At 39.2% G+C, this 25,886-nt stretch overlaps 1 protein-coding gene across 1 annotated transcript in view; it reads left to right on the top strand.

Annotated features, from left to right (window-relative positions):
* The window catches only part of SUCLG2 (succinate-CoA ligase GDP-forming subunit beta), a 289,145-nt gene that overhangs the window by 146,768 nt on the left and 116,491 nt on the right, over nucleotides 1–25,886 (top strand). The window contains exons 3-7 of the mRNA XM_042452691.1: nucleotides 2,055–2,154; nucleotides 2,253–2,343; nucleotides 13,764–13,916; nucleotides 15,081–15,170; nucleotides 23,475–23,571. Coding sequence (XP_042308625.1) covers nucleotides 2,055–2,154; nucleotides 2,253–2,343; nucleotides 13,764–13,916; nucleotides 15,081–15,170; nucleotides 23,475–23,571 — 531 coding nt within the window. The remainder of the gene's footprint in view (nucleotides 1–2,054; nucleotides 2,155–2,252; nucleotides 2,344–13,763; nucleotides 13,917–15,080; nucleotides 15,171–23,474; nucleotides 23,572–25,886) is intronic.

Here is a 25,886-nt window from a genome sequence, read left to right as displayed (position 1 = left end):
AATAAGCCTAGTTTGGATGTTGGTTTCCCCAGTGATATATTTAAGGAGAACTTGGGGAGGAAGAAAAGTGACTGGTTGGATAAATGCTGCTGGTTCATCCCAGTTTCCTTATACTTTTCTTAAATAGGTGAATGAAAAAAGTGTCAGTGCTGGCTAATTTTTCTAGGAGATAATTTCAAAATTATCTGCATTGCATATATTACCCCAAGTGGTATTTGTATACAACCTTGTTCCTGTTCAGTGAATGTTAATACTGTTTTAAATATGCTACATGAGAAATATTCTACTTTAAAAGTTTTGTTTTTAAATAAGTCCTTCCGTGTCTTAGACAGAGGTTTGCTTCTAGTATAAAATACTTAAAATGAATACAATTAATTCCTTTAATAGAATATTTGCATTCTTTCAGCTTCCAAGCTGTTTTAAAGGTATATATTGTTATGTGCTTTAAAGTCATTTCCAACTGATGGCAACCCTAAAGAAAATCTACAGTGGGGTTTTCATGGCAAGATTTGTTCAGAGTGGGGTTGTCCTTGTCATCTGCTGAGGCCTGGCACAAACAGAAAGATACATGTCCCTCTGAGTGAAATGGGGATGTTGAGAAGAGTGAGGGACTGGTAAATCTTTTGAAATGGATTGAATTCTGTTGCAATACAATTGCGGTATCCATAGAAGGACATAAAAGAAGATGATTGTTCTGCATAATTTGGTGTAATCTGTTCTATGTTTTTCCATATCTGGGCTAATTGGTTTGTTGTTGTTTTTTATTTGTCTCAGTATATAATTGATTCTAACAGTTGTTAAGAAAGCATCTCCTTCACTGGCAGGTTGACTGACACTTGTTTCACAGGCCTTATTTTGTAAGCCTGTGGGGTGACAAGCTTGCTTATGCCAAATATATGCATTTCCTTATACAGGTAATTTGGACATGGCATACCAGGTAGGAGCCATCCAGGTGTAGGGATTTGTGTGCTGGACTATGACTCTGGAGATGCAGCTCAACCATGAAACCTACTGGGTGACCTTGTCCAAGTCACATGCTCTCAGTCTCAAGGGAAAGCAATGCTAAACCTCCTCTGAACTAATCTCGCCTTAGGGTCACCATAAGTCAGAAAGGACTTGAAGGCACACAGCAGTACTAGGTAGAATCTAACTTGTTTTACTGCCATTCCATGACAGTTGTATGTTGTCATATAAATCAGAGTTAGACAACCTGTCAAAACCAGATGTTTTAAATTATAATTTTTGGCCAGGGCTGATGGAAGTTGGAATTCAAAATGTCTGGAGGATAGTACTGTAGGTTGCCTATCTCTAATTTAGAAGATGCTCTCTCATTGTTAGTTATTCCCTAAAAGAACTGTGCCAACATGTTGTCCGCATGAATCAAATTGTTAGAGGGTAGAATGCAAGCAAAGTTATTTTTGGTTGACTCCAACTTCAAAAGGAGTAAATGCATAGGATGCCATGGGTTAAGTCAGACCACAGGCCTATCTATCTTAGTATGGTTTGATAGTGGCTCTCCAGGGATTCAAGTGAGATATTTTGTTAGCCATACTTGGAGAAACTGGATTGACTCTGGGACCATCTGTTTGTAAAGAAACTGACCTAAGACTGAGCTGCAGTCTTAATCAAGGTAGACTGAAAATGAGAAGTAATATCATTTGTTAAGAGAATAAGCCAGCACCTCATAAAGGTTGTGTTCCATACAACCATTGCCACTGCATTAATTACCTTCTGGCCATAAGTTGACAAAAGTCAGAAACAACTAGAAGGCACACAACACATATCTTTGAGATACCACTGTGAACATTTTGCATGAGAAGTTGTGTTGCTTTCTTGTGCTGATGAGCTAGCAGATAAAAATAATCTTGAACAAATAAAGGTATTGATTAATAATACAATGTAGAATTGTAATACTGTGCATTAATTCAAGGCTGTGTGGCAAAGCTTAAGTTTATTTTCCAAATTGTACAGTAAAATCACATAATGAAATTAGCTAATCATTACCGTGGTCTAATAAGACATTTTAATAACACAGTGTTTGTTTTCTCATACAGAGGCTACGGAAATTGTGTTGAAAGCTCAAATTTTAGCTGGAGGGAGAGGAAAAGGTGTTTTTAGCAGTGGGCTGAAAGGAGGAGTTCATCTGACAAAGGAGTAAGTGAAGAATTACAGCAATTATTTTAAATATCCTTAATTCTTGGCAGGTGATCTTTAAAAGAAATACTTACGTGTATCCTCACTTTCTCTTGTAGCCCCAGAATGGTAGGGCAGCTTGCTGAGCAGATGATCGGATACAATCTCATAACAAAGCAAACACCAAAAGGTGGTGTTAAAGTTAAAAAGGTAAGATAATCCCACTGAAAACTATTGAAAATGACATCAGATGCAGCTTGAACTTATCAGGAAAATATAGTTCAAAGCTATTAGGGCTGTTACAGTTTATAAAATGGAACAGATCAGCAGTTTATAGGTATTAACTTCCCCTTGTTCACATTTCTAAATTACTGTATACTAGTAGTTCTCAAATCTTTTATCCCCATGACCTTCTTTACATTTGCATGCAGAGGTCCCACACTCCACCTGCTCTATGTAGTACAGTGGTGCCTCGGGTTACGAAATTAATTCGTTCCGCGGCCGCTTTCGTAACCCGAAAAGCCTTCGTAAGCCAAATTGCCATAGGCGCTAATGGGGAAAAGCCGCGTTTCGTGCGAAAAAGCCGAAAAAAGCACCAAAAATTTTCTTCGTATCCCGAAAAAACATTCGTAACCCGGAACAATGATTTCCTATGGGATTTTTTTCGTATCCCGAAAATTTCGTAACCTGGGTATTTCGTATCCCGAGGTACCACTGTATATGAAAAATATTTTGTTTATTTAGTGTGCATATTTTTCTCCACACATTTATGTATATTCATATTTTAACATTTTATAAGGAAATAACTTTGTACTAACACTTTTATTTAAATAAATTTAATACCTAAAGACATTGCCACCTTAGCACCACAATCTCCCCTTACTGCTGAACCACTACACCTCCACTGCCTCTGCTATCAGTCTACAAGCTTTCCCCTTGCATCTCCTAGGATGAAGATACGGTTGCAAAAATCTCATTCATTGTCAGGAGAAGGATGACAACACTGAAGGAGATTTTTGCAGCAGCCATGGAAGTGCTGGGCTGGTGGTCAGAGCAAAAGAGGTTGGTCCTCCTTGTCCTACTGATCCTTCCCCACTAACAGTCTCAGCCCATACCCCCTTTCCCACCTCAGCACCACAACGCCTGTACTGCACTCTCAGGACCCCTTAGCTACATCTCCATCATCTCTGCCATTGGTTTATAAGTCTCCCTCCTCTGCCTTCTCCCGACCACCCAGAGACAGGTGCCATAGCTGCTACTGCTTCCAAAATCTCATTCAGTATCATTATTCTTCCTTCTCCTTGAGAGGAGGATGACAATGTAGGACATCCTTACCTCTGCTGTATACTATTCATCTGATAATAGAAATCACTGTTTGTTTTTTCCTTCTTTACAAGATTTTTAAAATTTACTGTCAGATGTCCATTTAGAAAATGAATGCCAAGCCAGATTTCTCTCATTGGCATGGCTGACAAGAATAGATAGAACATAAAGGTTGGGCATCATAATGAAATCATTAAGAGTGTGTACTGGAGCGTCTAGACTCATGACAAGCTGCACAGTTCCACAGCAAAGTGGTAAGGGATATGTTTTGTATGTAAAGGGCTCAAGGTTTAATCCTTGGCATTTAAAGAGTCTCATCTAGGCTATCTAGGAAAGACTTCTGTTCAAAAACCTCAGCCACTATTTAAAAAAAGACTAATAGAATAGACACAGGGCTTGGGAAACTTATTATCTTTTTGGTCTACAATCATAGAATCGTAGAGTTGGAAGAGACCACAAGGGCTGTCCAGTCCAACCCCCTGCCATGCAGGAAATCTCAATCAATGCATGCTTGACAGATGGCCATCAAGCCTCTGTTTAAAGACCTCTAAGGAAGGAGACGCCACTACACTCCGATGAAGACTGTTCCACTGTTGAACAGCCCTTACTGTCTGAAAGTTCCTCCTAATGTTGAGGTGGAATCTCTTTTCCTGTAGCTTGCATCCATTGCTCCAGGTCTTGTTCTCTGGAGCAGCAGAAAACAAGCTTACTCCCTCCTCAGTATGACATTCCTTCATATATGTAAATAAGGCTATCATATCATCTCTTAACCTTCTCTTCTTCAGGCTAAACACCCCCATCTCCCTAAGTCATTCCTCATAGGGCATGGTTTCCAGGCTTTTCACCATCTTAGTCACCCTCCTTTTGACACGCTCCAGTTTCTCAATGTCCTTTATAAATTGTGGTGCCCAGAACTGGACACAGTATTCAACCAATTACTAATCCATGTAACAGTTACCTTGTCTAGCCCACATTTTGCAAGCTTGTTTGCAAGAATTTCATGGGGACCCTTGTCAAAGCCTTACTAAAACCAATATATACTATAGCCACAGCATCCCTCTCATGGGTTTCAGAGAAACAAGTCATGCCAGACAAACCTAATCTCTTTCTTTGATAAAATTACCAGCTTGGTAGATGAGAGGGATGCTGTGGCTATAGTATATGTTGGGTCCTTGCACTATTTGCCTTGTTTCCTCTATGACACTTTGGCTACTTTCTCCAGCCCTTTTGCCTTCCAGAATACTGTGTCCCTCCCCCACATATCTCAGTTTAAAGCCCTCCTGATCAAATTCTTGAGGCTGTTGGCAAAAACGTTTCTGCCAACTGATGTGAGATGCAACCCATCCCATGCCAGAACTCCCTCCTCATGGAACCGCAGCCCATGATCAAAGAATCCAAATTTTTCTTGGCGGCACCATCTGCAGAGCCAGTTGATGACCTCTGCTATTTTCCTCTCCCTTCCTGGACCATGCCCTTCAAATGGCAGAAGAGACGAGATGACAACCTGTGCATCCATTTCTTTCAGTTTCCTACCAAGAGCCTTGTAATCCCTTCTGATATTCTGAAGGCTGTGTCTTGCAGTGTCATTGGTTCCCACATGGACCAAAAGGAAGGGATATTGGTCAGTAGGCTTGACCAGTCTTGTCAGCCTCTCTGTCAAATCACGGATCTTTGCCCTGGGGAGACAACACACCTCTGGAGACATCTTGTCAGGCCTACAAATCACTGTTTCTGTACTCCTCAGCAAGGAGTTTCACACCACCAAAACACGCCTCCTCCAAGGCTTAGCAGCGACTGATCCCTGTGGTGGAACTCCCAGGCTCCCCTGCCCTGTCCCTGAGGTCTGTCCATACTGCTCTTCTTCATCCTCCTTGGTAAGGGCAAGAGCTTCAAATCAGTTCGGTATCTGCAAGCTCCCAGAACGATCCCTGGTTTTCCTACGTCTCTGTGTGACATTCCTCCAGCTGTATGCCTCTTGTGTATGTGAAGTGACATTCTCCTCCCCAGCAACTTCCTTTGTGAGGTCCCCATCCAAGACAGTTTGTTCCATTCTGTCCAGTAAATCCTCTTGCTCCCTAATATGCTGAAGTGTAGCTACTCTGGACTTCAGCTGCTGAACTTTCTCCTCCAAGAGTGCTACCAACTTGCACTTGGTACATGTGAAGTTGTCCACATCTGTAGGCAAGAAGACAAACATCCCACAAGTGTTGCAGGTGACTGCAGCTGTTCCGTCAGTGTCCATACTGAGAAGTCTTAAGTAATTACTGAAACAGGACTGTGGGTTTCCTTCTCAAAAAAAATCCTCCAGTAAACACCAACGTTAATGCCCCTGATGACTTGGCCTTTTCACCAATCTCTGTCAGTGAGTTCAATCTACTGGGAATATATCTTTATAGAATGTCCTGGCTGCTAGCTCGTTCAGAAGTTCTCACTCAAAATGGCTGCCTAAAAACTTCTCTCCTTTTCCTCTCTGTGGCAGGAACTGGTCTGCAAAGGCTCTGGGAGGAATTATATAGAGCTAGTCTGCTAGCTCTACCCTCTAGTTACTCACAGAAGCTCCACCCCCTCAGCAACAATGGCTGCCTAGAATCTTCTCTCTTTCTCCTCTCTGTGGCAGGAACTCAAGAATTTCCCAAGCAGCATTGTTGTAGACCAAAACAACATAAATATTTTCCTACCTGTGACTAGACTAGAATGCGGACTATAATTCTGATTCTAAGGAAAATGTACCCATCTGTGTCTCATCCTACAGTGCACTGTCATGTCAATGCACACTACCATCTTCCACAAACTGGTATGAAATTTCAGTGTCCTGTCCTTTTCACAGCCGGGCATTGCTAGTTGAAAACATGGATGTGGAGATATGCGTGCTTGAAGATTTTGAGTAGACTCGCCTTGGTATAGTGGGGTTTTATATCTTCTGGTAGAACCCTTGAAACTAAATTGAGGACTAGCAAATATAAGTTAATAATACTCTATGATATATCATTTTAAAAAGGAAGAACTGGATTATGCTGAGCACATAATGCAGAATACATATATAAAAGATGGCAGTGCTCTTAGCTACAGCCTGTGATAAAAAGTTTTAAGATATCTATTGGCTGCCTATTCGTTTCCGGGCGCAATACAAGGTGTTGGTTATAACCTATAAAGCCCCAAATGGCTTGGGCCCAGGATACCTAGAGGACCGCCTCTCCCCATACAATCCGCCCCGCACACTCAGAACATCTGGGCAGCAACTATTGAGGGTCCCAGGGGCAAGATTGGCCTCCACTTCTAGGAGGACCTTTACCACCTTGGCCCCGACCCTCTGGAATTCGCTGCCCAGAGAGCTCCACTCAGCTACCTCCCTGGCCCAGTTCAAGAAGGGAGTAAAAACCTTCTTGTTCAGAAAAGCATTCCCGGACACAGGCTCCAGTTAGCCTTCCCTCCCTCTGATAGAACTGGCAAGCTGGCCAGAACTGTTTTAATGTGATTTTAACTGTAATTGTTTTTTGATTATGTGTATGTGTTTTCTTATTGCTGTACACCGCCCTGATTGCAAGAAGGGCGGTATAAAAATAAAACTTTTATTTATATTTTATTATCTATGTATAGATATTTAATTGATTTCAGAAGATCTCATTGGCATGTAATGATTACCCACTGGATGGCTGCAAGAACATTTTAGGTGTATATAAGGTGTATAAAACTGTATTCATATTTTCTAAATTTCCCACTATCTTCCCAGGCAGTACTTAAACTGTCATCAGTCTGCTGTTTCTCTTTTACTATTCTCTTTTATGTGTGACTGAAATATTGCAGATCCATTTTTAGATGATTTTGCTTGAAAAGAAGGCTTCTGCTTTACCTTGGAATCAATTGGTAATGAAAGACTGGCATGATTAGAATAGGCTATTTAAATGAACATTCACTAAAACATTCTTTAGAAAGTCTTCCAGCCACGTGTGGTGTGTGTATGTGTCTATGCACCTTCAGGTTGCTTGTCTACCATTTTCTTAAGCAAGAAATACTCAGACGTGGTTTTGCCAGTTTCTTCTTCTGAAATATAGCCTACACCTGGCATTCGGTTTTTGTTGGCAATCTTCCCTCCAAATACTAACCAGGACTGACTCTGCTTGGCTTCCAAGATCAAACAGGAACTCATACCACAAGCTGTTTCTTTATTAATAGTTCCCATGCTTTTGGAAGAAAACTGTTCGAATAATAAATGTCTGTGGGTTTTTAGTAATGACTAGCATTGGTGAGTGAGGAAGTTTTTATTTGTCTCAACCTACTACCTGTCCCTTTTCTCTTAGAACCAGAGAATTAACTTTATTGAAGTACCTTAGTGAAATTTGCCAATACCATTAAGAGAAGATACAGTTCTTAAGTCATTTGGAAACTAATGCTGATTATTTTTGTTACTGACTGACTTCAAGTCAGCTGGAAACAAATGAAGGGTTTGGAAGATCTCAGGGTGTGATTTCTTTGCAAAACAACTATTAGCCACCAATGTGAGCTGCTATCAAGAGGAAGAATCTAATTCTTAAGATGTCATGTTTAGTTTCTGTCCTAGTGAGACCATGGCTAGAATGTTACATCTGATTTTGATTTTCCCTGTCTGCAGAATTTATATTAAAATTAAAACAAATGGAAAGAACTATTACTGAAAAGGTTATACTTATCAAGAAATTATCTCAGGAGCAGAGGTGATAGGTCTGCTGATGTCCAATAAGATTTAAAAACACTGTAATGAGTAAACTTGAGGGCCTAAATTGAATTAATGTTACCATTTTATTGACTATATTTTTGTACTGTATTGTATTATTTTATTGAGGTAATCCTGCCTCAATCCACAGGGAGAAGTTGGAAATATAAATAAATAAATAAATAAATAAATAAATAATAATAATTCCTAAAGGTGTCATAGTTCATCAGTCAGCTCTGGTTAGTAATTGGATGGGACACTGCCAATGAATGCCAGCTGCTGCTGGCTATATTTTAGAAGAAGGAACTGATAAAACAACCTCTGAGTATTCCTTTCCTAAGAAAACCTATGAAATTTATGGGGTTACCATAAGCCGATAGGTGAAATGAAGGCACATGCACACACAGTGAGTAAAGTGATTGCCTCCAATCATATTTGTGCAACGGTTTACTTAAAAAATTTTATAGACGTGGATCTGTCTTTACATCATTGGAATGGGCTGCTCAGTTCATGAAATCAGGGCAAACCTTTGTCCTGTTACCAGCAAAGATAAAGCACAATTTACTTTCAATTGAAGTTACTCTTCAACACATGTCAGTTCCTCCATGATGAACAACTGTTCTTTGTCTTTATGCAGTCATTCTAGCTTTCCTTCCAGCTTATAATGGGAGGATGTATTAAAGTCCACTCATACTTCTGTGCTAAGTTTGCACAGTTAGGGAAATTCACACACACACACACATACACACACACCACGTACTTGTGTGTGTGTGCACACTTGGGACGAGCTCTGTCAACTGCAACAATTTTTTTAAAAAAATTTGTAATATGGTTTTCAGAGGTCGAATGTTACAAAATTTACTATATACATAGTAAAGATTATTTGACTGGAAAATAAAATGCAGGGCATATGTCCCATACCCTCCCATCCCACATTCATTTCTCCATCTCTCCTTCCTTTTTTTTTCACGTACAGTGATCTCCCTTTTTCTCTCTCTGTCTCTTTTCTATTTTCTTTTATATGGCTCCTCCTGGCTTATGATTGTGATTCTGTGTGTGTGAAAATCGGGTCTGCAAGTATGTATACAGTTCTCAGCAGCCCACTGAAACTACAATTCCTGAGCTTGCTTCAGTAGATGGGGTGGTAAGGACATCTTGGTTTATGTGCTAATTACAGATGGTGTCCTTACCAACAAATGAAATTGCTCCCCCCCCCAGTAATTCTCAAAATGTTGCTATAAGATCAATCTGTCTTAAATAAACAGAGCTCCCCCGGGTTCCTTCACACGTTGGCAGTGATTATATAGGTCAACATAAAATTCTGTTATGGCACCTTGGCATTTGGAGGACCTTATGCAAAGACAGTTTTTGTTTATCTCAACCTACTGCCTGTCCCTTTTCTCTAAAACTAAGAGAATTAACTTTATTGAAGTTTAAATTTGAGATCTGAGTTATTTTAAAAATAAATAATTCCAGAAGGAGAGAAGGGCCGGCCAGCTCCATCGGGCCTACCCACAGTAAGAAGAAGAGCCCTCCCTCCAGTCCATCTGCCATGGTCCAGGCCTCAGAGGGAGAGATGATCTGCTGGACTTTTCCCCTTCCCTACTGCCATGCCCTTCTCCTTTTGTGTTGTGTCTTTTTCGATTGTAAGCCTGAGAGCAGGGAAAGAGCTCTGGAACCAGAATAAACTACAATTCCCAGGATTCCATAGCACAGATCCAGGGTAGCTAAAGCAGTCTCAAACTGGATTATTTCTGTAGTGTGTTTTGGACCATTGTCATTGATATCATTCAGCCAGTGTTCTGTAGTGGTTTGGATGTTGGACTGGGATCCTGGGAGACCAGGGTTAGAATCCCCACCCAGCCATGGAAATCCACTGGGTGACATTGAGCAAGTAACTCTCAGGCTCAGGAGAAGGCAAAGGGAAAATGCCTTTGAACAAATCTTTCCATGAAAACCCCATGATAGGTTCACCTTAAGGTCTGCATAAGTCAGAAACAACTTCAAGGCACACAACAGCAACAAAAATAACAACAACAAATCATTGGATGCTGCCTAAAGTGAAGCTTTCACTAAAGCTAATTTAACTAAACAAGGATAGAATTCAAAGATATAGCAGTATTAAGTCTGTAGAATCAGTATGTAGAGAGATCTTGTAGCATCTTTGAGACTAACTGAAAGAAAGAAGTTGCAGCATGAGCTTTCATAATAATAATAATAATAATAATAATCTTTATTTATACCCCGCCTTTCCACAATGTGATCAAGGCGGCTTACAGGTAAAAGACAATAAATTACAAGTTAAAATTTAGTCTACTTCCTCAAATGCTTTTGGACTAACTAAACAAGGGTTTAGCATTGGGACCTAAATCTGCTAGCAAGTACTGACTTAAATAAACCCATGCAATCAATGGGATTTATGTAAGTCCTGATTATGTTGCTGATATGTGCCTTCAAGCCATTTGTCATTCAGTAAATTAAAAGATAAATTCTGTTTGGAACTAGCAGCTAGATTTAGGTCTGGGACTTGACCCCTTTCTCCATCATATTATTAGATTTATACCCCACATTTCCTTTAAAAAAAATCTGAAGATGACTAATAATCTACATAAAGGCACAGTTAAAATAATAAATTACATATATCTTAAGAACACCAATTGAAAATTTCAAATTGCACATCTAAAATTTAACTATCTAAAATCACCAATCAAAAATTTCTGCTAAAATATAGCACTCTGCAATAAAAGACATATTAATAATATAGATTTATTTCTAGCACGCCCAATCACGAAGAATCCAGGCAGGTAACAACAATAAAACACATCAAGTTACAGTAAGATTAGAAAAAATAAATCAAACCCTAAACCTACCCCCCCATACCCAACATTAAAACAGAATTAAACAATGATGATATAGCATTAAAAACATTAAAAACATTCAATTAAAAAAATAGACATAAAGATAGGCGGGGAAGAATAGGCAGATAAGGGGGCTAATATCTCTATATCTGGGGAGGGTAACTAAGTTGGAAAGGCCTGCCGGAAGAGATCCGTTTTAAGTGCTTTCTTAAAAGCTGTCAGAGTGGGAATGTGACGGATCTCCTCCGGCAGGTCGTTCCATAGTTTTGGAGCAGTAGTAGAAAAGGCCCTCTGGGAAACTGATGTTAGCCTAGATTTTTTTGGCTGTAGTAGATTTCTTCCAGAGGACCTTAGTGTGCGGGACGGATAATAGGGAGGAAGGCGTTCCCTCAAGTATTCTGGGCCCAAGCCATGTAGGGCTTTAAAGGTAATCACCAACACCTTGTACTTTGCCCGGAAACTAATAGGCAGCCAGTGCAGGGACTTTAAGACCGGTGTTATATGGCCATTCCTAGAAGTTCCTGTGATCAATCTGGCTGCCATATTTTGTACCAACTGAAGTTTCCAAATTTGGCACGAGGGTAGCCCGAAGTAGAGCGCGTTACAGAAGTCCAATCGAGAGGTCACCAGTGCATGTACTACTGTTTCTAGATCACTCGGCTCCAGGAAGAGGTGCAGTTGGCGTATCAGACGAAGCTGATAGCAGGCGCTCTTGACTGTTGCATCCACCTGAGCTGTCAGTTGGAGTGACGAGTCAAGGAGCACCCCCAAACTGCAAACAGAATCCTTCAGGGGAAGTGTGACCCCATCCAGAATTGACTGACACAACTCCATTCCTGGATTCGGGGTTCCTATAGCAAGTACCTCCATCTTACCTGGATTCAGCTTGAGTCGGTTTTCCCTCATCCAGTCCATTACCGCCCCAAGCCAGGCATTCAGAGAAGAGATGTCATCCTTAGTCACTGCTTCAGTCCGAGACATAGAGAAGTATATTTGGGTGTCATCAGCATACTGATAACACCCCACCCCATGTCTCCGGCTTCATGTAAAAGTTAAACAGCATTGGAGACAGAAGCACTCCTTGAGGGACACCCGATTTGAGTGTCCTCTTGGCTGAACAACTGTCCCCAAGCGAAACCATCTGGAACCTGCCCGAGAGGTAGGACCGGAACCACTGCAATGCAGTGCCTCCAATACCCAACTCTCTCAGGCGTTCCAGAAGGATACCGTGGTTGATGGTATCGAAGGCCGCTGAGAGGTCCAAGAGCACCAATAGGGTCACACTTCCCCTGTCAATGCCCAGACGGAGATCATCGACTAAGGCGACCATGGCATCCATATTCCGTCCTAAATCCAGTTTGAAACGGATCCAGAAAATCCGTTTCCTCCAAGACTGCTTGTAGTTGATTGCCGACCGCTCTCTTGATCACCTTGCTCAGAAATGGTAATAACGAGACTGGTCTATAATTATTTCTATCCAGGGCGTTGGAAATTATGTTTTTCAGCATCACCATGATTTTATCTTCCCCCTGAATAGCCAGCCAGGTTGGTCAAGGGTCGAGAGGGCAAGTCGTCTTTTTCAAACTACTAAGAAGCTTGTCCACATCATCAGTACTTACCGACTCAAATTGATCCAGTCTAACAGTAAAACAATTAAACACTTGTTTAGTCCCTAAAAACTAAAAGACAAATGTATGGGGGACTAGGAAATGATGGACCACTTTTGGGAAAACAACAGATCCCAATGTACCATTAGAATACAGTGTACCACTAGAGTACAACATACCCTGAATGTCTAATTTCCAGAATCAGCTCTGAAGAGTGAGGAGTTGTATTGTGGCAGCTTTTGGGTGTCAGGAAGAACTAGGGAGGGAAGCAGAACATTACAAGCATTCTGCTAGTAAAGCACTGGATTTAGCCCATTGTTCATATTAGTTTTTAGTTGTCATCTTATTCTGAAACACCCTGGTTGTTCTGTCTAAGGCATTTGATGACATTCATCTTGCTGTCATGCCCAGATGACAATGGCATAATGTAGTACTGGAATGGTTGATCTGGGCAGCTTTTCAAAAGTAGCAGTGATAATAATAGAAATATTAGATGATGCAAGCTTTTATTGGAGCAAGGCAGTAATTGTGTCATGTGATTGAGTTTTCCTTGGTAAGCACCTAAATTTCTGGCCCTATTCTCAACCCAGCCTACTTTATATAGGTGGGCATATTTAGAACAAAATAAAGGATTCACTATGTTTAATACAAAACCAAAAATTCTTCATTTTTATCATCTGTGGGAAAAAAATCAAACCTGACTTTTATTTATTTTTTCCTTTTATTTTTATTCCTTTTGTTGAAAAGATTCCTAATAGGACCAAGGTAAGTATAATATTACTGCATTCATACCAGCTTGTGAAACTGTGGATCTGTAGTTTCTAGACGTTTCTTCCCTCTGGCATATGTTCCCTTCTGCATTGTGGTCGATTTCCATGCTATCAAGAAAAATGAAATGGAAAGGAACTGTATGATACCCATGTCCTAATAAAGTCATTGATTTCTTTCATGATGAGAGCAATCAGTGAAGGATTGAAGAATGCAAGTTGAACTCCATTGCACATTTATTACAGTACAATGTGTTCTCTCTGAATAATGGTCACTTTCTACCTTAGGAGCCTGTAATTCTAACACAGCCAATAAAATACTGTCTCTATTGGAAATTGCCAGCCAAGGAGTGTGAATAATACATTACCAAATGTTACTTTACAGGTTATGGTGGCAGAGGCACTAAATATTTCCAGAGAAACCTATTTTGCAATATTAATGGATCGAGCTTGCAATGGACCTGTCCTGGTGGGCAGTCCGGCAGGTGGGGTTGACATAGAAGAAGTCGCAGCTACAAGCCCAGAGCTCATTTTCAAGGTAAATCAAAAAACCTCATATGGAAGAGTTGTGGGGTTTTGTGGTGGGGATACTACTAACTAGCCAGGAGATTCTGATAGTTGTAGCGTAAAAAAGGAAACCTTGCCAAGCTCTGAAATGGTATGCTTTTGAATGAGAGTATGGAGGTAGCTACAGACAGAGGGCCTAATAAAGGGCTGTTTATGCTCTAAATATTTCCCTCAGGTGTATGTTTAATTGTTTTTAATCGGTTTACACCCAGGTAAATAAGCACATGATTGCAGTTTAGGCATCTTTCTTTTAACATTAGGGCCAGTTAGAATAATTAACAGAATCAAATGACAAAACTTTTCATAGAGTGTAGGTTGCAAATAGAGCATGGAACATTGAAATTCCACGCCACACAAAGAAATCTGGCATGTAAGGAATTAAATTTCTACGTACAGAGAGAGGAGCACTGAAATGTGCAGTCTTCTACCTGCAGTCTGAAGTGATATACTCTAGGAATTGCTGTACCACCTGATTCAGTGGGTCTCTGACGTATCCTGTTATCTACCAGCTAGCATAAATGTCTCATTTCTTGTGCACTACAGAAGAGTTTACTTGTTGCTTTTTCACTTTAGAACAATGTTATATTACTGTATGTTTGAAGGATTATCTAATAATAGCTACTGTATTTACAGCGAGAGAGTAATGTCACAAAAAGGAGTGTGTGTATATTTCTAATTACACATATGCATGGTTCTGCAGAAAAATATTGAACACACATTCGAAACGTACCCATGTTGAAAGAAGTATTATTGTTGGGCACCATTGTCTTGGCTTCTTGCCAAACCTAGTCATAAAAATTAACAGACTAAGTATTCATCAGCACCATCTGTACAGTAATTAAAAGTGAAAACTGGTGTCAGATTGTCTTGTCAGCATGCCACCCTGAAGATTTACATGGGTTTTGGAGCTACTCCGTTTTTCATGGATGGCGTAGTAATTATAATATACCCTATAGGCAGTGGCTATAGCCCCAGTCTCAGTATTTTGGCAACTTGCCCTATTTTAATTACTAACTTGCAAATATATATTAATCCCCCCCCTCTCTCTCTCTCTTTTTTTTTTTTTTTAAATATAGTTATAAATCTGTTTTTGGACTGAGTACCTTAGTGCCCATTTTGTCCTTTATTGTAACAGGAGGAAATAGATATTTTCGAAGGTGTAAAGGATACTCAAGCACTACGGCTGGCAGAAAATTTAGGATTCAAGGATTCTCTACAACAGCAGGTAATTTTCACCGGGGCAAAACACACTGGTGTTCAGCTTTTCTGTAGGAAGGAGCACTGTACTACACTCTCCTCATGGTAGCTTCGTGCATCTACCTTATGGAAGAGTGTTTTATGCTCAGTGCCTCCTGGTCTTCATGTTATTTGAATACCTTGATGTCACAAATACTGCTGTCTTAGGGTATCTTTAGCATTTAGGAAACATGACAGATATCTCAATGCTAGAAGCAAAGCACCCAGAACCTTTTTTCCAGAAAACAAACAAGACTATTTTCAACACTCAACAGAGCATTAGTCATCTATATTGAAGCAATATAATAAAATATGTTTGTATTTAAAATACTTGCTGTCATATGGTTTATAAATATAAAATATGTTGTTGTATGCCTTCAAGTCAACTTTTGGCGAACCTAAGGCCCATGGCGTCTTTTTGGCAAAATTTGTTCCGAGGAGGTTTGCCAGGGTCACCCAGTGGCTTTCATGGCTGAGCTGGGAATTGCACCCTGATCACCAGAGTTGTAGTCCAACACTCAAAATGCTATGTCACACTACCTCTATAATATAAACTATAATATCAAATACCATTTACTAATTACGTTAGTTGATATAGGGAACACAATGATAAAAAATAAAGTTTAAATGTTTAACTTGACATTTCTTAAAAGAGTAAATGAATTTCATTGTTCCCCTTTATTAATATGACAGAACTGTTTTTAAGGTAAAGAGGGGGAGTCAAGACTGGCAGACAGGTCATCATAAATTTTGTGTATTTGCATATATTTCTTACACAACTTATATACAGAACATAGTGAATGCCACCAACTAAAACAGTTAACAATGCCACTGCCATGAAAACAAGGAGAAAATAATAAATGAAATATTATAAAAATGTTTAAAGCCTAAAATTAATATTAAAAGGAATCAAGGGTACTATAAAAGAGCCTTTTAAGCAAATGCAAATGTGGCTATAAATCAGAATATGTCTGCTTAGGAGCTCCTTAGTGGGTTCAACTAATGAACTTGATCCTTGGTCCCTGATAGTTTTGACAAGGGCCTCAGATCCTCCCCCTTCCAGGGACCATGGTGGAAATATGAAAAACAATACCAAAAATCTGTCACCAGGACATAATTCTTCTACTTCCTGAATTTGGAAGGCAAGCACAAAGCCTGTATATTTTCACTGTTATTCTACAAGTATCTTCTTACATTCTTTCCAGAAGTCCGCTTAAATGCTCTATAACCAAAAAACAACTGCCCTCCCTATGTAATTCAAGGGGCAGGGCTCTAGGGACTGGTTCCATTCCCAGTGGATTTGCTGATTTCTATGGAATGAAGAAAACAAGTTGCAGCCTTGACCACAGTTGAAATCGAGTACAATCTATCAAATTTTCTAAGAACTGGGGCCATGATTGGAAAGGAATAGGCATAGACCCCGGCCCCTGTGTTGTTGGGTGTACCTGTACCTCCTTACCATAAGATCATTTATGGTGGAATGTGATCAAACAAGGCTCCCTTCTAGTTTCTTGGGTCAAAAATTTTGGTGCACCCACTGAGAAGGTCCTTTCTTTTGTGCTCATCAGCCATGCTTGCAGAACAGTTGGGCTTCAGAGAAAGACCTCCATCTTCCATTCCCCTATACACCTGAGTATCCATTGTTCATAATTGCGTCTAATTCATAGCATTGAAGATTGCTGTATTATGAGGGGGAAATTAATCCAGTGTCCTTTATATTGAATGGTCGTTATCTTCTACCAAGAGTAACTCATGAAGATCTGTGCTTCGTGGATTCTTCTTGATAGAAGGACACAAGTATTCATAGTACAGACACTGTCCCTCCACACTCTGCATAATGGATAGGATTTTCTATTACAGTGGACCATTCTCATCTGTGTGGGTTTGATTCCACCACCATTCTCTGCAGATAGAAAAAAAATGTGAGAGCTCAAGCCCATAGTTAATGGGCAGTGATATGTGCTTGCCTGTATCAGTTCATCCATGGGCAAGCACTGCTATTGACTAATATGGGGGCAGGGCGCTCTGCGGGAGCTCCAACCTGTGAATAGCTAGCCTGCCAATATGGCAGGGTCACATACAGGTCCCTATAAGTAGCATCTTATTCTTCAGTGGATGCCAAGTGTTATCCCTACCCTGACCCCTGAGGGCACTCATCCCAAGAAGCTGAAATCTTTGGGAAAATACCAGATGATTACCATTTTATTGCAGGTATTGTAGTACCATCTTATTGCAGATCTTAATAGATGCAATAGCTAACACTTCTACAATGCATTTAGTAGTTGCTGAATGAACTACTCTCATACTGCAGATCTTTCAGTTTTTTGTACTTTTGAAATTATTTTAAAGAACTTTTAAAAATGCTTTTTAATTATTTTTAAAGAAAATAAAAAGTTTGCAGTTTGAATTTAAAAAAATTAGCTCACACAGTCTCAGTACACATTTTGTTCTTTTAAGATTTGTCCTCAGAGCTCTAAACTAGAACAAGAAATAGCAAACCATCATGTGTGCACAGATTCATTTTGCAACCAGTTTCTTCTTTTACTGCTCTGGCAAGAAAGAAGGATGATAAATTGTTTTGGTACAGATTTTCCCATATCATCAAAATGCCACTTTTGTAAAACCTTTGAATTTTTAATATACCACTTCTAATTAATTTCTATCCCAACTGTGCAATTAACAAATGCATAATCATTAAGATGATTAACATCCATTTGAAGATTTAGCTGTATCTTTAATGAGAGAGAATTATTATTAAATCTTTCTAGCTTTGCATGTTCTAGTACTTAATTATTAGCACAATGCATGAACTGCTTAACTAAACAACAGCTAATACATTTCTTCCCATGTGCTATATAACCTTTGCAATGTGATTTACTGGAGCATGGAACCATAATGGCTACATCAGTGTAATCAAAGGTCTGTTTAATTTAGTCTTATCATAATCATTTATATTCCCCAGTAGGTAGGCACCAGAAAGAAATTCTAGTCAGAATGTGTAAGTCTGATATCTAACATACCATGGAGCTTGTGTGATAAATTGAGTACTTCTTGGTAACCTCTCAGTTGTTGGTGTGGTTTTTATTTAAATTTATATTAAAATAGTGGATTATTGCCTAAATTATTTCCAGTATAATAGGAGAATTTTATTCTATACTTGTTTAGTTTGATGTCATGTGTGACAAGGAGCTGTTGTTCATTTAAATGCCCAGCACTGATTTTTATCCTGCTAGTTACCTGAAATTGCTAATTCAGATTAGAATTAGATGCATTGTTAAAGGGCTTTGATTGCTGTTCCTTGTACATTGGTAAGTACATAAAATTGCTTATGTCAGTGGGAACTATGAAACTCATTGGAATAACTAAAGCTGTAGTGGGTATAACTAATAATGTCCATTGTTAAAGTAGGGCTGGTGTTAGCCTCTGATATCCTTGCAGTGCCTGATTCTTTGGACTTCACCTCTCCTGCTGGCAGAGAGAGCCTAAGATTTCATAAAAGCTGCATTTTCAAGGTCTGCATCAATTCCATTAACTTTCTCCCTCCTTCTCACTCCCCAACTCCTGATTCCAGAAGGCTGACTGTAGTTCCTATTTTAATTTCCCACATTATCATCCTTTGCCTATTTATACATCCCTCTCTTGGCTCTGCGTTGCCAAGAGGGTTCAGGTGATGCTTTCAGAGATCTGTATTTGCCCTTGGAACCTGCAGCCTTGGAGCTTAGTGTACTGAGCCAGAGCATCAGATATAAATCAGTTCCTGCATCTTAGTCCTGTTTGTAAACTACAATAATGTGGGTGATTAAGTAGGGCCAGTATCATCTGAGCATGTGTCATCTGAGCATTGAGCCTTCTGCTCAAAGGTTGAAAAAAAATACTTTTCCCCAGGAGCCAAGAACAATGAAACAGCAAGGCTGACATTTGATCTCATAAGTCTTCAGATGAACATGACTGCACATAGACTGGAGCCCATTTTAAGTCCTCTTTGGTGATTGTGATGGTGGTAGGGAAGAAAAATACATTTCTCTGCCACCAGAGCTTTTCGGTTGGTTATGGAGCTATCCAATGCAGGTCTAGAAAATCAGCATGTAGAGCCCCAAAATTACCATTGTGATAAATTTGCATTAGGTTTTATGGTCAATATCATTCATGTGATGAGCCAGCATGGTGTAGTGGGTTATGTATTGAGTTACAACTCTGGAGGCCAGGGTTCAGATCCCTGATCATTCATGGAAACCCACTGGGTAGTCTTGGGCAAATCACACTCTCTGTGCCTCAAAGGAAGACAAAGACAAACCCCATCTGAACAAACCTTGCCCAGAAAACCCCATGATAGGTTTGCCTTGAAGTTGTCATAAGTCAGAAATGACTTGAAGGCACACAACAACAATTTTCGTAGCAGCTAAGAAAACAAGTGAGATAAGGCTTCATTGAAAGAAAAGGAATGAAGGGGGGAGGTTCCGGTGAGACTGGCATGGCTGTTATCCTGGAACAAGCTGTTGGGGGCCATGGAGGAAAAAATGTGCACATGTCCATTTTGAATTCTCTGCTGCCATGGCTCTCTTGAACAAGGGAGTGAAGGCCACAGAAAAGCCCAAATGAGAAATCCTGCCCATTCTTCCATCCCCTGCCACTACCTCACTTGCCTAGCTTCCCAGCTGCTCCCTCTCCAGCAGCCCTTTTCAGATATGCCCAAGTGACAGGGAGGCCGACTAGGGGGCAGGTGAGCAAGGCAGCAGAAGCAAAGGAAGGGTGCATTAGTTTTCCACAAACCATGGGCCCAGTAGCTCTTTCCGGGCACCTGCACCAGACACACCAACCCTCTGATGGAACCACATCTGAAAAAGCTAAATCTAGACTCCATAGCTTTGAAAAAATGGTAGCATCCTTAATCAAGGGCTTAAGAGTAGCCTGTGAAACAAGTGTTATTGTTGCTGTTTTGTCCCACAACTCCTTGTAGAGCCCAGTCAGCCTGAGATCTTCTGGGGATTGTAGTCTAAAAATAATTTTTCCAAGTGCTATACTAGACCAAGTGGTACCCCATCAACTCTAGGCAGTATTGAAGGACTCTTGTTATTGTCATCCATTCCAGTCTGCTCTGGGTTTAGCAGAGACAGGGTTTAGCCTTGGACATCATGGTGAATACCAGTGTATGGATGGAGAGGATGTGACCCTGTTGATTCTTCTGGTGGCTCTCACTAGTTTTCAGTGCCATCAAATATGTTATTCTTCGGGACCTTCTGTCCAGGTGTTTCCAGTCCTGTTGAGAAGAAAGATTTTATAGTGTGATACTGAGTTTCTTTTGTTCCACCCCTTTGCCACTGACCTTAGGGGTACGATCTTCCTTACCTTCCTAGTATTGATTTCAGTCCTATCAATCTTAAAGTGAAAACCCTGAAGAAATGCATGGAACATATTGGCTAGAATTGAGAGTGATGGTGGGGTTGGTTGCAGTCAGTTACAGTTAGAGCCTACCTTCCCTCCAGTGAGTTTAAGATGGTATATATGGACCTTACCGCACAGAGGTTCCCCAGAACGGAATGAGAACAGAACGGAAGGGGCCAAGAATGAGTGGGGGATGAGTGGGGGATGCATTTTACTGCAAACAGAAGTCCCTCACTCATTTCGTTCCCTTCCTTTCCATTCCCAATCCGTCCCAGAGGAGGCAATTTTTTTTTAAAAAAATTATTAATTAAAAAACATTAAAACATCCATTCATACATTTACTCGTTTGCTTACATATAACATATAAAACAAGTCATGTACCAATTGCCTGAGTCTCTGTCCATGTTAGAGTTTAGTGGTTGGATTGTAGTTGTTTCTTCTCTTATTTTTCTTCTTTAATCCTCTTGATCACATTTATCATGACCCTTTTCTTTCTTCTTTCCATCTTCTTCTCTTTTTCTCTCAAACCTTCTTCTTACCTCATCCAATTTACTAATTCCTTCTTCTCCCTACTCACTCTAACTCCCAGCTTCTTTCATTCTTCTAATACCATTTCAATCCCCACTCTTACCTTCTAAATAACATTAGTTAACCTTCATTCAACACTCCTCATTCACTCAACTTCCTCCTCAGTTCTCATCAGTTTCTTCCTTCCTCGATCTAATGGATTTCCTAAATATTCTATTATTCTAACTTGTTTTTCTTTCTTTCTACTTTTTCTATTATCCTATATTTCTATTCATATCTTTGCTACTGTTATCACAATTTATAATCTATATTATAATCTTTTGTCCTTTATGTTATATATTTAACACCACAAATTTATCAGACCTAAAAAAACTTCTATCCTTAACTAAAATTACTTCTTTAAATTCTCCCTCTCCTTTTCCCTCCATTCATCATCCTTATTAACAACCTGATACTATAATTACATAATTTTCTTAATCTCTTGTTTGTCGTCCTATTCTCTCTATCCCTTTTTCAATTATTCTTCCTGGACTCCATATATTTTAACACTATTTCCCATTCTTTCTGTGTTTTTTCTATTGATTCTAAGGCCAGTTTTTGTGAAAGTATATCCATTTCTAATGCGTTGTACAATTTTGTTAACCAATCTCTTATATCTGGAATTATATCTAATTTCCAATTTTGTGTGAAAGTTATATGTGCCGTGGTGGTCATGTAAAAGCATATTTTTTCATGTTTTTTTTTCCTTATTTGCGTATCCCACATATTTAACAGAAAAAAATTCAGGTTTTAACTGATTTTTTTTTTTATCCAAGATATTTTCCATTATTTTGTTCATACCTTTCCAGTACTGTCTAGCTTTGCCACATGTCCACCAGCAGTGGTAAAACGTCCCTGGTTCTTTACTGCATTTCCAGCAAAGATTTGAGCTCTTTTTGTAAATTTTTGCCAATTTTTCTGGGGTAATAACAGTTCAGAACAGTTCTCAAAAATCGCCTCCTCTGGGACGGATTGGAAATGGAAAGGAAGGAAATGGAACAAGTGAGGGACTTCTGTGTGCGGTAAAATGTGTCCTCCACTCGTTCCATTCCCTTCCTGGCCCCTTTTGGACCGTTCACATTCCGTTCCAGGGAGCCTGTGCAGTAAGGTCCTATGACTCATCCCCCATTCCATGCCCTCATAACTACCTTGTGAATTGGGTCAGGCTGAGAGATGGTGACTGGCCCAAGGTCTCCTAGCATCTCTCATGTTCCAGTACAATACACTTATTGCTACACCACATCCGATCTCCTGAAATGCATTTCAGAGAGGAAATAAATGTTGTACACCGGGGATGGGGGAGAAAGGAATCTGCTGATCTCTATGAATCTAAGGCGGGTTACAGACCGCCCATTTGGGGTGGGCTGTACCCGCCCCTTTCCCCGGTGTATCAGGGCCTCAGCGGCCAGAACGGCAGCCACTGACGCCCCGATCCGCCGCTTTTAACTACAGTACTTATTTCTTCCAGTCTGAATTTAGTTCATTTTTGTCTATTGTGCTTTTAATTAAGTTTTTATTTAAGTGCTGCTGTTTCTGTCTTATGTTTTACTTTAACGATTTATGTATTGAATTGTTTTTGGGATTTCTTTATTTTGTATATTAAATTGTTTTAATCTGCTCTGTGAAGTTTTCATCTCCTACCACAAGCAGACTATAAATCTCTTAGATATGTGAGATCTGACCTCCATTTTTTGCTTAACAAAACAAATCAGTACATTAGTTATTGAGGAAAATTTAATTTTGGTCATGGATCATTGAAACTTAAAACAAAACAAATAAGAGCCAAGTTGTGAGAACAAATAACCCAATTTTTCAACTGTTATTTCTGCAGTGAAAGCCACATTTTTATGTAGGGAGGGTGGGTGTGTGTATATTCCAAACAAATTCAGCAACTAATCTGCATTTGTCAGCTGCATATTGCTTCACAGTTTCTGAATTTAGTCTCATTAAGGTAATCACTTTAACTTCAATATCAGCATAATGTATTCATTATGAACTCTCAAACTTGGTTCATTGTGCTTAAATTAAATTTGTTTGAATTAATGATGGTGTACTTTCTTACCACAAAGCTCTATTTAGTGCAGTGTGAAGAGTGGGCATTTATGCAGGTTTTGTCAGTGTTTGGAAGCAGAAGTCAATGTTTTGGCCTAAGAGATAAACTACTGATTTAAAGATAATGTAAGACAATTCCATTTAATGAGAGAATGTTAACATTTCAACCTTTCATAGTTGCTGTTCACAGTGATGCAGAAACTATAAGCGTCTATAATGTTATAATTTAAAACAATTCTCTTCCTACCTTGATTTCCTTTTGTGCAATTATGCACTACCTTTTCTACTTCAGGCTGCAGATCAAATTAAGAAGCTGTACAATCTTTTCCTGAAAATTGATGCCACTCAAGTAGAAGTGAATCCCTTTGGTGAGACTCCAGAAGGACAAGGTATGCAAGAAATAAAATTAGAAAAAAATTCATATTGTTCTAGCACATAAATGATGTTTTTATCTAGATTTTCTATCTACATGAACTCATAAGTATAGGGTCCCAGTACATTGGCACCTGCATAACATGCCAAGTCTCCTAGGATGCAGTGCAGAAATAATAGTTTGACACAAGTTTAACTACCATGCCTCATTCCTTTGGAATTTTGAGATTCGTAGTTCGTTGTGGCACCAGAGAAGGCTAAATATCTCACAAAACTACAAACCCCAGGATTTCATAGTATTGAACCATGGTTGTGTCAAACTGCATTATTTTTGCAATTCAGATGGAGTCTTAGTTTTGGATAAGGAATTAAGTGTAAGGCCAAGAAATTAAGAGTGAACTATGAACACTTCTTTTTTCACCATTTCCCATGCAAAATCCCTTCTTGCTCCTGTGGCTAGCTTTAACTGTAGTGTAGCACTGTGTGTGTATTGGTGCTAAACATGACCCTTACAGCAGTTGGTACCAGATTTGCATTGGGAAGGCCCTTGGCTGTATTCTGTTAATGAGTATTTATTGTATTGAGCTGCACCTCAGTGATGCAATAACACTAAATTTAGTGGTGCTCACGTTATTTTATTTTATTTTATTTTATTTTATTTATATTTGTTTATAAATTATTTTCAATTCTGTAATGCCTTTCATCCAATGTGTCTACAGTTGCATTCTTGGCTTCTGTCCCCATTTTTATCAACATCAACACTGAATGACCTAGAGATTCCTAGGGAGGTGTTGTCTCAGGTAAAAACATAGTGTTTTGTTATTTGCAGCAACACCAGCAAATGCAGAGGGATGAGTGTAATGTGTCTGTATTTTACCTCTCAGAATGCAAACAGTTGTGGTGTGGCATAGTTTACACTGTTATGAGCAAGTAACACAACCTTGTCAAGTAATTTCTTATCTACTAACTAATTCCAGTAAATAGCTGGCTACCTGAGTAAACTAAATGGATCATTTGAGGCTTCAGAGTGATATTCTCTGGTTACTTAATGATTCTCTTCAAAGCCACATACTTTTGGTTGTACAGTCAAGATGTATTTCCCTTTGCCTTAAGGATCTGTTCCTTTGGACACTGAAATGAAATATAGTAAAGTGACTTTTTTAAAAAGCAGAAAAACGACATAAAAATAATTCATTTACTGTAATACATGACAATAATTTAGAGACTGAATTACAGTCATGATCAAGTGTGTGTTGCTTTATGACTATAATGTACACTAGTGAAATTTAACTGAGTTATGGAGGATGTGATTAATGATAAAAATTTACGAAGGTTGCTTTAGAGTGGGAACAGCTTCTCCGCCCTCCCCTCCAAAAGGTTTCCTATGGGATTTGGGTCAGATTTGCAACACTAGCAACAGTACAAAAAGAAGGATACATTATCTGTGAATAATCATACCATACTTTACCTTCAAATAGTAACTGCATAAAAATTAAGAGGGAATCCTGTGTCCCTAGTAGAGAAGTTGGCAGGCTATAATCTCCAACTCTCATCAGCCCCATCTAGCATGGTTAGTGGCCAAGGGTGATGGGAGTTTTAGTCAACAACATCTGGAAAGCTTTTTGTGAATGTTGTTTTTGTAGTTGTTGTATGCCTTCAACTTGTTTCTGATTTATAGAGACCCCCAAGACAAACCTATCACAGGGTTTTCTTGGCATGATTTGTTCAGGCTGGGCAGGCTGGGATGTTGTATCATTTCAAAAAAAATTATATATAATTTTATCTTTTTAAAATGTGTTTTATTCTTGTAATAATTTAATTCATTTTTAATATACTTTTTTCTATGTTTTTAATTCTACTGTTTTTTAATTTTGTAAAGCCCCTCTGAGTCCCTGTTCTGGGAAAAGAGCAGGATACAAATAAATACTATAATAATAATAATCCAAATACACACTTAGCTCAAGATACTGAGTTAGAAGTTTTGCAGTCTTTATGCTAATTAAAAACAGAGGGAGGGGAGTGCTACCATTCCATGGATATTGTTCCTAGAACTTGCTTGACATTTGTTTGGAAGAAAAAAATCATTTGCTTAATTCATTATGCATGTAACAATGAGTTTTTGAGGATGAAAAGTAATTTTTAAATATTAGTATGTAGGCTTTTCTACCTTCTAGTTTTTATAAGGTTTTGCTTTTGTTCTATAAAGTCAGTATTCTGTAAATGTGAAATTTCAGTAAGGGATATTTGAAAAGGTTGCAAAGTTTCAGATCTATCCATTTTTTGGTCATAAACGCAACGAGAATTCAAAGTTGGGATTGTTAGCCAGGAAGCT

This window comes from Sceloporus undulatus, chromosome 2, assembly GCF_019175285.1.
Source record: "Sceloporus undulatus isolate JIND9_A2432 ecotype Alabama chromosome 2, SceUnd_v1.1, whole genome shotgun sequence".
Taxonomy (NCBI): domain Eukaryota; kingdom Metazoa; phylum Chordata; class Lepidosauria; order Squamata; family Phrynosomatidae; genus Sceloporus; species Sceloporus undulatus.
The sequence above is the reverse complement of the archived record's forward strand: the minus strand, read 5'-3'. Positions and strand labels throughout refer to the sequence as shown.